This window comes from Halichoerus grypus, chromosome 15, assembly GCF_964656455.1.
Source record: "Halichoerus grypus chromosome 15, mHalGry1.hap1.1, whole genome shotgun sequence".
NCBI classification, from domain to species: Eukaryota; Metazoa; Chordata; class Mammalia; order Carnivora; family Phocidae; genus Halichoerus; species Halichoerus grypus.
Window position 1 is genome coordinate 55,322,642 of NC_135726.1, and position 15,184 is coordinate 55,337,825.

The 15,184-nt window shown below is 55.0% G+C and overlaps 1 protein-coding gene across 1 annotated transcript; it reads right to left on the minus strand.

Moving 5' to 3' along the window:
- Positions 1–1,295: 1,295 nt before the first annotated feature.
- Positions 1,296–7,482, minus strand: CTU1 (cytosolic thiouridylase subunit 1). The gene is made up of 3 exons (XM_036104137.2): positions 7,405–7,482; positions 3,725–4,269; positions 1,296–2,078 (listed from the first exon to the last, which is right to left on the minus strand). Exons 2-3 carry the CDS (start codon positions 4,230–4,232, stop codon positions 1,513–1,515), a joined length of 1,074 nt encoding a protein of 357 aa, XP_035960030.1. The 5' UTR covers positions 4,233–4,269; positions 7,405–7,482; the 3' UTR covers positions 1,296–1,512.
- Between the last annotated feature and the right edge of the window lie 7,702 nt (positions 7,483–15,184).

Consider the following 15,184-nt stretch of genomic DNA (forward strand, 5'->3'; position numbering starts at 1 on the left):
CGAGAGAGGGAACACAAGCAGAGGGAGTGGGAGAGGGAGAAGCAGGCTTCCCGCTGAGCAGGGAGCCCGATGCGGGACTCGATCCCAGGACCCTGGGACCATGACCTGAGCCGAAGGCCGACGCTTAACGACTGAGCCCCCCAGGGGCCCCTAAAACTTTTTTAGTTTTAAAAGAACAACATGTTAAAACTGTAACATGTGGGGTATTTAGGTCAAATATATTTATTTGGGTCAAGTGAAATATATTATTAAAAGTTCACCTGTTCCCTCCTCCTTTAAAAAATATGGGTCTTAGAAAACTTAAAATTACACATTTGACTCACATTATATTTCTATAGGATAATGCTGAACCACGGGCGAACTCTAAGCATCCATCCACCGCCTGGTGTGGAGGGACAAACCCCAGCTAGGTGACCTCAGGCCAGTTATGGAGCCTCAGGCTACAGCCAGTGAGACCGCGGTGTGGATGAAATCAGATGACGCAGCTCCGCGGTATGCACGGCACTCAGTGAGAAGCCTGCTGATTACCGTAAATGAGAGAGCCCATCGAGTGAAGCGGTTTTGCTTATCCCGCTACCGGCAAACACGACACATAGTAGGTCCTAAAGAAGCGTTAGGACTCTCCTGAGCATGCCCAGAACCCGGCAGCGTACTAGGCAAGCAGCCCCCTGGTTTCTACTGGCTCTGGAAAGGAAAGTTGTCCAGTTCTCTCCTTTCTGACACCAGAGTTCTGGTCTCCGGACCCTCCTCCCTCAGACCCTGGAGTCCTGGCCCCAGTTCCTCCTTCTCCAGCCCCCCCAACCCTCCTCCCTCAGTCCCAGGACTCCCGGCCACCAGCCCCTCCTCCCTCAGACCCAGGAGTCCCGGCCACCAGCCCCTCCTCCCTCAGTCCCAGGACTCCCGGCCACCAGCCCCTCCTCCCTCAGACCCAGGAGTCCCGGCCACCAGCCCCTCCTCCCTCAGTCCCAGGACTCCCGGCCACCAGCCCCTCCTCCCTCAGACCCAGGAGTCCTGGCCCACAGCCCCCCAGGCCCTCCTCCCTCAGACCCAGGAGTCCGGCCACCAGCCCCTCCTCCCTCAGACCCAGGAGTCCTGGCCCACAGCCCCCCAGCCCCTCCTCCCTCAGACCCAGGAGTCCCGGCCACCAGCCCCTCCTCCTTTAGACCCAGGAGTCCTGGCCCACAGCCCCCCAGCCCCTCCTCCCTCAGACCCAGGAGTCCGGCCACCAGCCCCTCCTCCCTCAGACCCAGGAGTCCTGGCCCACAGCCCCCCAGCCCCTCCTCCCTCAGACCCAGGAGTCCCGGCCACCAGCCCCTCCTCCTTTAGACCCAGGAGTCCTGGCCCACAGCCCCCCAGCCCCTCCTCCCTCAGACCCAGGAGTCCTGGCCCACAGCCCCCCAGCCCCTCCTCCCTCAGACCCAGGAGTCCCGGCCTCAGCTTCTGCGGGGTCACCGGTAACCGGTCCCGTCCGTCCCCCTCCCAACCTCACACCGAAGCCCGGGCGGAGGGGGTCTATTCGCAGCGCTCCTTACAGGCCGCCCCGCACTCCCCGCCGGCGGGGCCGGGCGCAGAACCGGCGTCGCTGGGCGGCGGGGGTGGCGGCCCCTCCTCGTCGCGCGCCCCGCCGCCCTTGCCGATGGCCAGGCGGGGCCGGCCGCGCCGCAGACCGTCCAGGAGGGCGCAGGCCTGGCAGAGCGCGCGGCTGGCCAGCGCCCCGCAGCGGGAGCAGGCGCTGGGGGGCGGCGGCCGCGCGGCCGGGGCCAGGGCCAGGCGCTCGGCCGAGTGCACCAGGTCCAGCGCCGCCGACGGCCGCGCCGCCTCCAGGAGCTTGAGCAGGTGGCGCGCGTGGCCGCGGAAGGCCTCGGGCGCGTAGACGCACTCCTCCGAGAAGTAGTCGAGGCGGCGGAAGTGCGCGTACAGCACCACCTCCTTCTGCGAGGCCAGCTGCAGCGGGCGGCAGCGCGGCAGTGCGCCCCCCTCGCCCCGCGAGCCCAGGCCCCCGCCCCGGGCCAGCCGCCCCGCGTCGCCCCGCAGGAAGTTCATGAGCACGGTCTCCGCCATGTCGTCGGCGTTGTGGCCTGGGGGAGAGAGGGAGAGCAGGTGAGGGGGGGGGTGCCACCGGGGGGGGGGGCAGCCAGGACCCAGCCAGACGGGGAGGGGCCTGCAGAGTGGCACGCAGTGTGCGACCCGGCCATGGAGACCCCACCCCCAGGACCCAGAGAGAGATGGGGAGGGGATGGACAGTGGCAGAGTAGGTGACCAGGCCTTGGAGACCTCACACCCCAGACCCTGTGGGGCAGCCAGGACCCAGGGAGATGCAGAGGGCGTGTGGGGAACAGCAGGGAGGGCCACACAGGGCCATGGAGACCCCTGGGCACCACGGGACAGCCAGGTGGAGGCTGGAGGTGGTCACAGTGAGAAACAAGAGGGGAACACACACAGGCTCCCGGGAAGCAACTCGGGGTGCCCTCATTTGCCACCCACTTAGGGCCAACCAGGCCCTGTGCTAGTTGCCTTTTCCCGAAGGTAGTAACAGTGCTTTACACCACAAGGACCATTTCAGTCTCAGAAGTGCGCTTCCTACTGCACAGAAGTCAAAAGGGCATTTAACGGTTAATGGAGATTCTCAAGCGAGCTCTTGCCTCAGTGCCTCTGGGAATGCAGGTCACCGCGTTTAGAAAGACCAGGGAGGAGGTTAGGGAATATTTACGCAACAATAACCATAAAAACATAAGCTGAATGTCTACTTATCCTGCATCTTGTCATCTTATACTCGAGTCTGTATAGTCCAGATAGTAAAACACTGGCCTCCTTAGGGCTTCTCCAACTGGCCATACCAACCCTCCTCAGGGCCTTTGTATAAGCTGTTTCCTCTGCTCAGAACCCGACCCTCTGTCCGACCTTCACTGGTTACTTGGGTGGCCTTCAGGTCTTGGCTCACTCTGGAAATGCTTCCTAACCCTACTCTTCTCCCTTCACTGGGTGCTCCTGCTATAAACTGGCAGAGTGTGGTTTTCGTTAGTAGCCTCCTCAGGTTATAACCATGCACGTGAGAGCAGAGCAGGAACAGAGACTGTCTTGTGTGTCCTCACGATGGCAAACATTTCTGTAACGTGTACTGTTGCCGGTCTCCGGTCTAAGTGCCTCACACATAACTCATCTAATTCCCAGCAACCCTGGGACCTCGGTATTATTAATAAGCCCATTTTACAGAAGAGGTAACTGAGGTTAGGTATGGCTCTGGGCTGCGGAGCTTGTATCTGGTACACAGTAAATGGTCAAGAATTATGTGTGGAAGTAATGACCGGGAGAGAGTAAGGGTCAGCAGAGAGGAGAGGCCAACAGAGAAAAGCAGGGCAAAGACAGGTGCGCTTCAGACTACAGGTGGCTTCTGACGGGTGGTACCACTTCACTCGCCTCCTTTCGTGAGGGGAGACACAAAGAACGTCATTCTTTAAAATGCAGGGAACCGCGGCCCCCAGAGGGTACCCCTCCACCCTCTAGCTGCCAGTGTGACGGCAGCGACTCCGGAGCGCGCAGCGCCCGTCCCCGGCGCGCACGCGCTCTGTGCCCGCGCACCTGCAGCCGGCATGCGCGGCCCCTTCTCCTCGTGGGCAGCCTCCACCCGGGGCACACGCAGCGGCGCCTTCCCCACCCCTCGGAGCCGGGCCCAGGCCCTTTAGGTGCCGGCCCCTCGGCCCCCGGCGGCAGTGCCCGCGCTCACCGGTCACGATGTGCGTGGCTCCCACGAGGCGCGCCCCCTCCTCCAGCGCGCGGCGCCGCAGCACCCCGCAGAAGGTGCAGCAGGCGCGGCTGCGGCCGGAGCCGGCCGTGCTGCGGGCCACGGCGTCCATCGTCCAGCCCCCGAAGAGGTCCGCGTAGGCCACGACGGTGAGCGGCAGGTCCCAGCGCGCCGCCTGGCGCCGCACGGCCGCCAGCGCCGCGTCGCGGTAGCCGCCGATGCCCTCGTCCACGGCCACCAGGCGCAGCGAGACGCCCAGGCGCGGCGCCAGTTCGCGCAGCACGTGCGCCAGCACCGTGGAGTCCTTGCCGCCGGACGCGCCCACGGCCACCACCGCGCCGGGCGGCAGCAGGCGGCCCGCCAGCACCGTGTGCAGCACCTCGGCCTCGAAGGCGGTGCAGAAGCAGGCCCCGCACAGCGCTTGGCCGGAGCGCGGGCGGCGGAGGGCAGCGCGCGCCGCGCGGCAGGAGGCGCACTGCGGGGCGGGCATGGCGGGTTCCGGGCGGGCCGGGAGGAGCTGGCTTCTCCTGGACGGGGAGAGAGGGGAGGCAGGTTACATGCGGATTCCGGTTTGCGGGGTCATGGCCTAGGGGAGGCTGCCAGCCACCTCTCCTGCCCAAATTGATCCAGGGCCATGTGCAGGTAGAATATGCTTTTTCTGGACGTTCTGGCTTCAGGAGGCTTCTCGTAATGCACCCCATTGTGCACCAAGTAGAGAAGGAGCCTGAGTTGGTATGGGGGTGGGGTGGGAAAGACAAGCAAGTTACACTCAGAATTAGGTTGTGTCCTGTTTGAAGGGTTGGGGCTGCATATTAAGAAGCAGTGTCACAGTCTCCAGGGAGGCCCGAATCAGAGGGACAGGGTGGAGACCTTTGACCTGGACCTCCAGGGCTGTTTAGAGAGCCTGGGAGGGTCAGCAACTCTAAGGAAAGAGAAGGGGTAGGGGACTGCAGCTCTATTCAGGGGAAGGGGGAGAAACGGGAAAGACCAACTGGATTTCACTTTGGGTGGGGGTGGGATACTGTCTCCTGGAATGAGCCCCGACTGCATCCTCTGCAGGGCGGGGTGATCACCAACTCCAGGGAGACACAGAGGCAGCGTGGATCACGTCTCCAAGGACCCCAACTGGGGCTGCTTCTGTTTCCCAGGCAGGGTGGATGGGCCTCCAGGATTGGCCTCAATTCTGCTCTGGTATCAGAATCTCCCACAAGTTTCTATGGACTTACAAAACATGGATTAGCCCATCCTTGACCCCTTTCTGTCCCCGCCTCCTCCTACCTCGTTCCTCCCCAGCAGAAACTCCAATCCTCCAGCCACACCCTCCTTGGGGCCACATGCCTGGTAAACCCATAAAAATCCACCAGGCTCAGTACCCCCTCCCCAAGCCACCATTGCCTCCAGTCTGGCCTAGTCCAGGAGCCTCTGAGCAGGTCACCCTGCTTCTAGGATTTGCCACAATACGTGGAGTCACCTTATGAGACTTTGTTTACTGTCTGTGACTTCCTGAGGCAGGGCCCATGCCATTCAAATGTCTAATAGGCATCTCAAACCCAGATTCCTGCTTCTTCTTCCCACACCTGCTTCTCCTCCAGTGAAGAGCAGCTCCATCCTTCCAGCTGCTCAGGCCAGAAGCCTTGGGGTCCAGGACCCCAGCCTGCTCTTCCTCCACCACCGTTCTCACTCTCCCCGTGGGTGACTCCAAATTGCAACGTCGAGTCGCAGCCATTCCTCCACATGTCCCACTGAGGATGCCCCAGAGACATTCTCAGACCTCAAACCCCAAATGCCCAAATGGAAGACAGCAAATCCTGTTTGACTATAGCTTCTACGCAGACCCAGAAGCTGACACTTCTCACCATCTGCACGGCTGCCACCCTAGTCTGAGCCACCATCTCTTCTCACTTTAGGAAAAGCCAGTGGTCTCTGAGGCTCTCTGTGACCTGGCTCCCTTTTTCTCTGACCTCGTCTGCCCCCTCCTCGCTCATGCTGGTCTGTACTCTCAAACACTCCAGGACACACACCTACTGCAAGGTATTCGCACTGGCTCTTCCCTCTGCTCAGAGTACTCTTCCCTATCACTGGGCCAGCAAGTAGCCCTTAGGAGCCATCAGCCATGACCATCAGGTGCATCTGTCAAGCTGAGCAACAGCCCCTTGAAATTTTTTCTCTTTTGACTTGATCCTCCCTCTGCTCTTGTGGTTTATCTCCTGCGGAGTCTCCAATCTCTTTTGGAGAGTCCTCTTCATGGTCCTCAGGTTCTGCCCAGCCCATTCTCCTTGTGGGTGACTCTGACTTGTGATGTCCACCCGGCTGGTCCTCCAAATGCCCCAGTGAGGATCCTGTCTAGGCCGTCTCTCAGATCCCAAGTGCCCACACTGGCCAGTCTCCAATCCCTGCCCCCCCCCCCCCAGCCTGCCCCAGGCAGAAACCTGTTCTTACCCAGCTGTTTCCTGTCTCCTGCGGGCACCACCACCTTCCGCCCAGCTCCTCCACAGGACAGGACATAGTCACCTTGGATTCATCCCTCCTCTTGCCCTAAATCTACAGTCACCCAGTTCTGGGGGTCTGCCTCCTGAAGGAGGAAGACCCTGGCAGGTGTTGAGCCTTGCAGGTTGTCAGAGACTCATAGGCCAGGATATGGAGTTTGAATTTTATTCAGAGAGGGTTTTGAGCAGGAAAGGGCTATGATCTGACTTATGTTTTAAAAGGATCCCACTGACTGCTGTGCGGGGAACATACTTGAGCAGGCAAGAGCAGAGGCAGGGAGCCCAGGAGGAGGCTCTGGGAACAGCCTGTGACAGTCGCAAATGGCCTGGGTGGGCTGGTGGCAGTGGAGTTGGGAAGGAAGGGTGGGACTCGGGAGCTGTTTTGAAGGTAGAGTCCATAGGACTTGCACAAGACTTGGATTGTGGTGGGGGCTCGGCTGATGAGAAAAGATGAATGGAGACTGACTTGGAGGCTTTGGCCAGACCCCCCAGGAGGATGATGGGGCCATTTCATCAGGAAGGCCACAGGAATTCCATTTAGACATATCAGGTTTGAAATGCCTGCTAAGCATCTTCCTGCAGAAGACTTTATGGATCCGGCCCGGGTCAGGCGCCCCCTCCAGGCTCACAGACCCGCTAGTATGCCTCCATCCCCGCACGACTCTACCTGTCAGTGGCAGACCTGTCCCCTCTGGGGTACTAAAGGCAGGGACTGGGTCTGCCTTGTCCACTGCCGTCTCCCCCCCAGCCTCGCACAGGGCTTGGCACAGTGCCCGCGCTCCGTAAATGAAGTAGAATGTGGGAATAATAAGTGCCCCCCAGAAGAAGAGACGCGGACCTCCGGATTGCAGCCTTGTCAGAGGGATGATAGTGTGTGACATCCTTCTATCAGAGCAGAGGTTCGAGGACACACTAGGGGCCTCCTGGATGTACCCGATGCTGTGGGGGTGGGCAGGGAGATGGTGGAATCCCTACCTGGGGGAAGGGGTGGGTGGGAAAGAGACAGGATGGACCACAGTGTCCAACGTGGGGATCCTGGCCAGAAGGCCTCTGGGACACTGCCGTTAGGGAATCCGGGGGCTCCTGTCACCACTTCCCGAGCCTCTCGACTTCACATGGCATCGCAGTTAAGAACAGGGGCCCACGGGCCCATCCGCTGCAGGAGGAACAACTCACCTGGACAGAACGCGGTACTAGGACGTCCAAAGAGCCCCTCACGCGGAAGTCTGGCACGGAAGTGGCTCCGGCGACTACAACTCCCACAAGGCCTTGGGGACCATCTTGCCTACTGCTCCCAGAACCCCATGCGGCAATTCGAAGCACCTGAGGCCACTGGGCCTGCTGGGCCTACAACTCCCAACAACCCTTGCAGCCCATTCTACCGTGTACTGCCCGGTTTCCTTTATGCGCCTGCGCACGAGCTTGGGACTTGGCCGTGCTGCGAGGTTTTTTGTTTTTTTGCTTTCTTTTTTCCTGTGGCAGTGCACTGTCACCGTCACCGTGCAGGACACTTAAAAGGCGACGCAGCTGTATTCGGATTATCTGCTTTTGTGGGATTATTAATAGGCTTTATTTTTTTTAATTTTTAAATTTTTTTTTTTTTAATTATAGGCTTGTAGAGCATTGATTTCTAACCTCAGAGGTGGCCTTGCAGGAGGGAATTGAATGTGGGAGCGCAGTGGCTGCTCTCCAGTGTGAAAGGAGGAGGTTGCGCATGCACAGGGCAGAGAGTCCGAAGGTCGGGGCTGGGAGTGGATCTGTGCGTGCCCTGTGCGGGTGCTCATGAACATGTCGAATGGGGAGAAGGAGCGATGTGTGTGAGCCGAGGTCTCTGTGCGTGCTTCAGCTGTTAGTGATCTGGTGGTGGTCGGTGTGTGTGTTGGGGGGGTGGGTGTCTCTGGACATGGCTCCTGGCTCTGGATAGTGGGTGACATTGAGATCCACTGCGCAGGTTCCAGCCCGTGAACCGGGTAGTACACACTTCCTTTCACGAGGAGGTGGAGCTGGAGGGTGGAGAGCTGGTAAGAAAGGACGTGGCGGGACCAGGAGACCCCAGAGACTCCGACTTCCGATCCAGAGGCTCAGACCCCAGAAATCCAGTAGTCCTTAGGGCCAGGGTCATGGAGACTTAGAGTTCCAGTAACCCAGGGGCCTGAGACCCAGACCCTCTAGATTTATTACTGAGAAATGCCACTCTAAAAAATATACCCAACAAAAGTACATATTCATATCAAAGGCATGTTTGTAGCAGCACTCTTCCTAATCGTTCCAGACTGGAAATAACCCAAATATCCCTCTATTGTAGGAGGTCCATGTAGTGTATGGCATATGCACACCATGAAATTCTTTCAGCAGTGAGGATAAATGAATTGCTGTTACGTGTGTGGGTGACTCTCACAATAAAATGTCAAGCATAAGAAGCCACACACTGGAAGATCCCAACTACATAAAAGTCAAAAACAGAGAAAATTAATCAGTGATGAAAGAAGTCATTATAATGGTTACTTTTCTGGAGGGGAGTAACTAGGACTGGGTGCCGGTGGGGCTTCTTGATCTAGGTGGTTGTTCCAAGAATGTCACCATCATATGAAAATTGATCAAGCTTATCTTTATAATCTGAACTGTTCTCTCTGTATGTTTTGCTTCAATGTCTCTTGCTTTAAGAACAAAATAAGGGCAGGGGCGCCTGGGTGACTCAGTGGGTTAAGCGTGAGACTCTTGGTTTCAGCTCAGGTCATGATCTCATGGGTCCATGGGATCAAGCCCCATGTTGGCCTCTGTGCTCACCAGGGAGTCTTCTTGAAAGATTCTCACCCTCTCTCTAAAAATAAATAAATCTTTTTTTAAAGTAACAATGTAAGTGGATATTTCACTCAAATATATGCTAATTAATTTAAAAATTCAGATGACATATAAAAATTATAAGAAAAATATAATTTACTGAAACAGTCTCAAGAAGAAATGAAAACCCCAAATAGCCATGTATCCATAAAGGAATTGATTCAGTAGGAAACATCTTTTTCCGGGGGGAAAATATTCACTGGCAGGTTCTGAATGTGCAAGGCAGAAATAATACCAATTTTTCATGAACCTTTCCAATATGAAAGACACATCACCAGTATGACTTTTGGAAGTCTTTTGCTTTCTCCAGGCTTCATTGAGTCCTGCGGAGTCGGGAAGTGGTACTGGCTGGTCTCCAAGAAGCTCTCCATCTCTGGCCACTATGGGTCTGAAGTTGCACTAATGCATACAATTACTATCCTTTTCATACCCACTGCCTTCCTCTTGTGGTTCATTGTTTTTTTTAAATCATTCTTGCCATACCGAGAGACCCTGGTGACCAGACTGTCCCAGGACAGTGCCTGGCATTTATGCTTTGAGATAGGTCTCTGCTGCTGGTAGTGGTGCTATAGTCCATGCTGTAGGAAGGTGAATGGACCAGGAGCCAGAGGAGTCTAGGGCAGGGAGTGAGGGTGGAGCCTGAGTCTCTCTTCAGTGGCTTTGGTGCAGGGTCCAGAATATGAATTTGAAGTGCAGAAATTGGGGACATGGATCTCCACCCACCCCCTACCCCCCAGTTACCTGGGTCAGGACTCCTTGACTTACTCCATATGCCTTCTTTTCTCCACCCCCAACCCCAAGTCAGTGAGTCCTGTAAGCTTCACCTCCTGAAAATGTCCCAAATTGCTCCCTTCCTCATCCCCTCTTTATCCCATCCTCTCCCCTTCACCCATACGGCTGTGACAATTGCTCCTTCTTCGTCCCCACCTTCCTGGTCTCCAGTGGCTCCCCTCAAGTCTGTGTCCCACATAGCACAGGCCCAGAAAGGTTTCCCTGCCCCCAGAGCCCACCCCACCTCTTCCCTGCTCAGAGCCCTGAGTGGCTCCCTTGCACCTCAGGGTAAGTTCCTCAGCTCATCAGGTGCAGAAACTTCCCTGCCCTCCCCAGCAGGCTCCAGAGATATTTGTCATTCCTTTCATCTACAAGGCTCAGTGCCTTTGCTTGTCACTCCTCCAACTGAGGAGCCTTCCTCCACATGTTAATATGACAGTTCTTCTCCTCCTTCCAGGCTCAGCTCAGCCTCTTTCCCTCCAGGGTCTTTCAGCCACTCTCGACTCCTGGATTTGTGTGTATATGAGCATGGGTTAAATAGTCATGCATCCTTTGCATCTGAGTGGGAGGTAGGAGAGACACACCTCTCAGCTCCACTATCCCTGTCTACCCCTCAATGGATCCTGGGCTTTGTGGCTGATAGCAACCCCCTGCCATGCTGAGCTGGTTCTGGGAGGGAAAAGCCCTAAGCCCCTTCCAGCCCTCAGCACCTGGGGTCCTGGAGCTGCCCCATGTAGGTGTTGAGGATGAAGGGGAATTCACCTGCCAGGCTCAGCACCTGCTGGGCTCCCAGCACATTTCCTTCAGCCTCTCTGTGCAGAGTGAGTTGTAATACAGTTTCTGGGGGTGGTCAGTCTGGTCAGGTGTTTGCGATGTAGAAGGGACTGGGGTCTGGGGAACTTCATCCTCTGGATCCCCTTCCGCAGGAACCCCTTCTTATTGCAACTGGGTGCCTGAGAAGCAGGAGGGCTCCTGGCCGCTGGTCCTCACCCTGATCAGAGGGGTCCTCAAGGGGGCTGGCTTCCTCCTCACCTATGGCCTCACCTGGATCTACTACACCAAGTGAGCGGGCCTGTCCCTCTCCAGGGAAGTCTGGTGATTGGCTCCTGAGTTCCAGGTGGTGCTGAGCTGTCCCACCCTGCCTGGAGTTAGAACTAAAGTGGTAGCTCTCTGATCTGAGACCCGTGTTGGTTCTGCAGGTGTGGGGACCCCCAGGGAGTGGGGCTGAGAGGCCTGACTGAGCCTCCTTCCTTCTCAAGACAGGACTGAGGTGTGGACCTGGAGCCCAGGGGGACAGATATGGGACATCATGTCAGCTTCTTCCTGGAAACACTTGGCCCACACACCCTGTAACAGCTCCTTTGTGTTCTATCTGCCCCACTCCCCATTTACCCACCTCCTCTCCCATCCTTGTTCCCTCCTGTCCCAGTCTCTGTCCTCTGATGGAGGGACTAGCCTTTGGGGTCTTGTCTTCCCACCACTCAAGAGTCCCCTTGTTAACACTATACAGTGTTTAACTAAAAATTTGGTTTCTATTTTACACCAGATTTGTCACCTTCCCCCTAAATTTGTACCTTTAATGGTCTGCATTCCACAAGCATTTATTTATCACCCACTGTAGGCAGAGTAAAGCCCAACATTCTCAGAGGTTACAACTGTGAATGAGGGCCATGCTGCGTTTCGTGACAGGAACCCTTATCAACAGCAGTACTAGATGATCAGTGGCCCCAGCCTGTCACCTCCACTCCAGCTGCCGCTCCAACCCAACGTCCCCAGGGCAGCCAGAGAGAACACCTGAAAACACAAATCTGACCATTTCACTCCCTGACTCTCTAGCTTTAGACCCTTCAGTGGCTTCTATTTCTCATGGAAATAATGAGAAAGTAGGAAATACGGCTCATGAGATCTGGCTTAGTCTGTCTGTCCCCCTTTTAACTGTATGAGGCAGGGTTCTCCAGACAAACAGAACCAAACAGAGATTTACTTACTATGAAGAACTAGCTCAATTATGGAGGCTGAGAGCTCCCACAATATGCCACCTGAAAGCTGGGGACCCAGGAAAGCCAGGGGTGTAATTCCAGTCTGAGTCCCAAGGCCTGAGAACCAGGGGAGCTGATGCTGCAAATCCCAGTCCAAGGGCAGGAGAAGATCAATGTCGCAGCTCACAGGCAGGCAGGAAGGGAATGAGTCTGCTCTTCCACTGCTTTTTGTTCTTTTCAGGCCCTCAGCGGATTGGATGGTGCCCACTGGCATCTGGGAGGGTTAGCTACTTTACTGAGTCCACTGATTCAAATGCTAATCTCATGTGTAAATACCCTCACGGACACACCCGGAAATAATGTTTAATCTGGGCATCCCATGGCCCATGGCAAGTTGACACATAAAATTAATCATCACCCTGGCCTAGGAAACCAATGTTCACCATATACACACAGACAGACAGAAAGACCCAGCTGGGCATTGGTCATTCTGAGTCCTGAGATGGTGGGCCATATCCTGTCCTTTGCTCAGGGAAGATGGGGTCCTGTGAGCAGGCAAATGGCCCCAGTTGTCAGGTCAAAGAGACCCTGGGACAATGTCTTAGTAGGAGAGAAATGCTAGGGACACAGTTTCCCTGGATCCTTTCCACGTCACTGTAAACTTCTCTCTGGGCCACCTGTGTCTGATGACATGAAGGAGCAAATCTACAAACTGGCCAAGAAGGGCCTGACTCCCCCACAAATCGGCGTGATCCTAAGTGACTCCCCTGGTGTTGCACAGGTGTGTTTTGTGACAGGCAATAAAATCTTAAGAATTCTTAAGTCCAAAGGACTTGCTCCTGATCTTCCTGAGGATCTCTACCATTTGATTAAGAAAGCTGTTGTTGTTCAAAAGCATCTTGAGAGGAAGAGAAAGGATGAAGATGCTAAATTCTGACTGATTCTGATGCAGAGCTGTATTCACCGCTTGGCTCGATATTATGAGACCAAATGAGTCCCCCCTCCCCCCAATTGGAAATACGAGTCATCCACAGCCTCTGCCCTGGTTGCATAAATTTCACTATGTACTCAAACAATAAAATCATTGTCTAACTAGGAAAAAAAACCTGGAAGCAAAAGGGGAAGGGGATTCTTGGAAATGTAGTCCTCAGGTCAAATGAAGGCCTCAGATCACCATTTAAGAACCATCCTTGAAATACAGTAAGTAGGAAAATTCATCAGGCCAGTAAGTCTCCCGTTACCTTTTCCCTATTAGCTATGACTTGTGCGGGCTACTGTTCTGGTTATCTATTGCTGCGCATCAAACCACCCTATGACCTGGTAGCCTGAACTTTTATTCTGTTTCACAGTGCTGGTGCTATAAATTGGCCAGAGCCCAGCCGGGCAGTTGCACTGCTAGCTTGCTTTCGTGTCTTTCAGGCAGTCATGTTGAGGTTGAGATGGTGGCTGAGATTTTGGGGCTGGGTGTCTGACCCTCAGGGTTCCTCTATGTAGCCTTTCTCTCCATCAGGGTCCCCGGATTGCTTACACAGATGCCCAGGAATCTGCAAGGCAGGAGTGGAAACTACCAGGACTTCTTAATGTATGAGTCTTGGAACAACTTGTCCTCCACATTCTGTTGATCAAAGCAGTCGTGGGCCCAACCTTGATTCAAGAGGAGGAGATAATAATAAACTCTATTTCCTAATGAGAGGAGCTTCATGTTTGTATAAAGGAGGGGTGGGGTTGTTTGGGGGTTGTCCTTGGAGGCTAGTTCCTACAGCTACTCATCTGTCTTAAGTGTTGGCTGCCTTCTCTAGGGGGATTACCCCTCTCTGTCAGGGATGTTCAGAAAATGAAATGGAACCAGATATGTAAAAGGGCAACACAGAATCTTCATTTTTCCCTGCGCTTGGACCAGTGACAATAGCCTGGCATTATCCGTAGGACATTTCTGAGGGTGGATAGAAGGATAAGGAAGAGAGACTCAGGTCTTCTCTTTCCCCTGAGTTTCCCCTCCCAGGTAGAGCCGAGCCCTCCCCAGGACATCGGACAGGCTGACTGCCCTGACTCCAGACCTAGGATCCCTGTTCTGTGTGATCGGATGTCAGCCTTGCCCTCTGAATCAGCACCACGGACAGCACCATCGCGTTTTCGGAGGGATCCTGCGCAGAGAAAGCGCCCCCTATGGGTGGTGGCCCCACCGCTGCTGGGGCAGAGGTGATGTTGGTCACACAGCACAAAACTTGGTACCTGGAGGAAGATTTCCAGCACAGTGGAAGACTGAGTGGGATTGAGAACACAATACCTGAGAGTCCAGAAATTCTCAGGGTACCAAGATCACCTGTGGAATTCACATCCCTTGAGTTGCCTGAAACTCCCTACCATGTCTACTTGTCCCTGAGAACTCACCTTGCAGAACTCACCTTGCAGTCCAGAAGAGCAAGAGCCCCACGCATCCCCAGCCTGTGCCTCTCCCCTCCCAATCATCTACCCTATGTCATTGGAATTGTCAGATAATCTGTCTCTCAACCAGATATTGCTCCCCTCAAAGAAAAGGGCTAGATCTTTCATACTCACCCCCTTACTGGAAACCTGAAGACACAATGTAGATGGTTGTTGAATGAATGAATGAAATTTCCTCTCTCACCCCATGGGAAGAGTTAATAATTCTTCCCTGTCAGATTAACATAAGCTACCCAACTCCCAGCTCAATGAATCCTGGGCTGACAAAGATTGATGAAGGGGGTCCCTGTGTAGACAGTGGTGCATAAGACAGGGCACCTGTATGATTTGAGCAATTCATTTGCCCACTCTGGACTTCAGTGTCTTTTGAAAGTCGGAAAAGTGGGGCTAGAAGGCCTCCCAGCGCTGACGGCCTGTGGGTTATATTTCTCTTTTGCATACAGCTAGATTCTCTGTGGCTTCCCTGTGTTGTCTCTCCTCATTCTTTTTTTTTTTTTTTTTACAAACTGGGGACCACGGAAACAGACTGTGCATGGCCCAGCCCTTTTGACCCCAGAGATGCTCCAATTGACCCTGCTGGGAGAGAATGGGTTTTCCAGGACAGGGGGCCAGGGAGGGGGATGGGGCTGCAGGGGGGACACACAGCTGCAAATGCAGGAATTGTTGATGGTGTGGGAGTGCATATGCATTCTCAAATCCTGCCCCTTCCCTTCTCAGTGACCCCAGCGCTGACTGTACCCTTCGTGATGGGTAATGGTTCTGGGAAGGGGTAATATGGGATGGGCAGATTCATGAAGTTAAATAGAAGAAAACAGAGTGTAATTTTTTCTATGCATACAAAGTCTTAAGAAAAACACGTACAAGGCCAAAGTATTAAAGGCAGCATGCTTGGGTGATAAAACTATGAAGAAAAGCAAGGG

Excerpts from the sequence above, each read along its gene's own strand:
- CTU1 (XM_036104137.2), bottom strand. The coding sequence starts at position 4,232 with ATGCCCGCCCCGCAGTGCGCCTCCTGCCGCGCGGCGCGCGCTGCCCTC. Across the intron at positions 2,079-3,724 it reads AGCCACGCACATCGTGACCG|GCCACAACGCCGACGACATG; the intron begins GTGAGCGCGGGC and ends TCTCTCCCCCAG.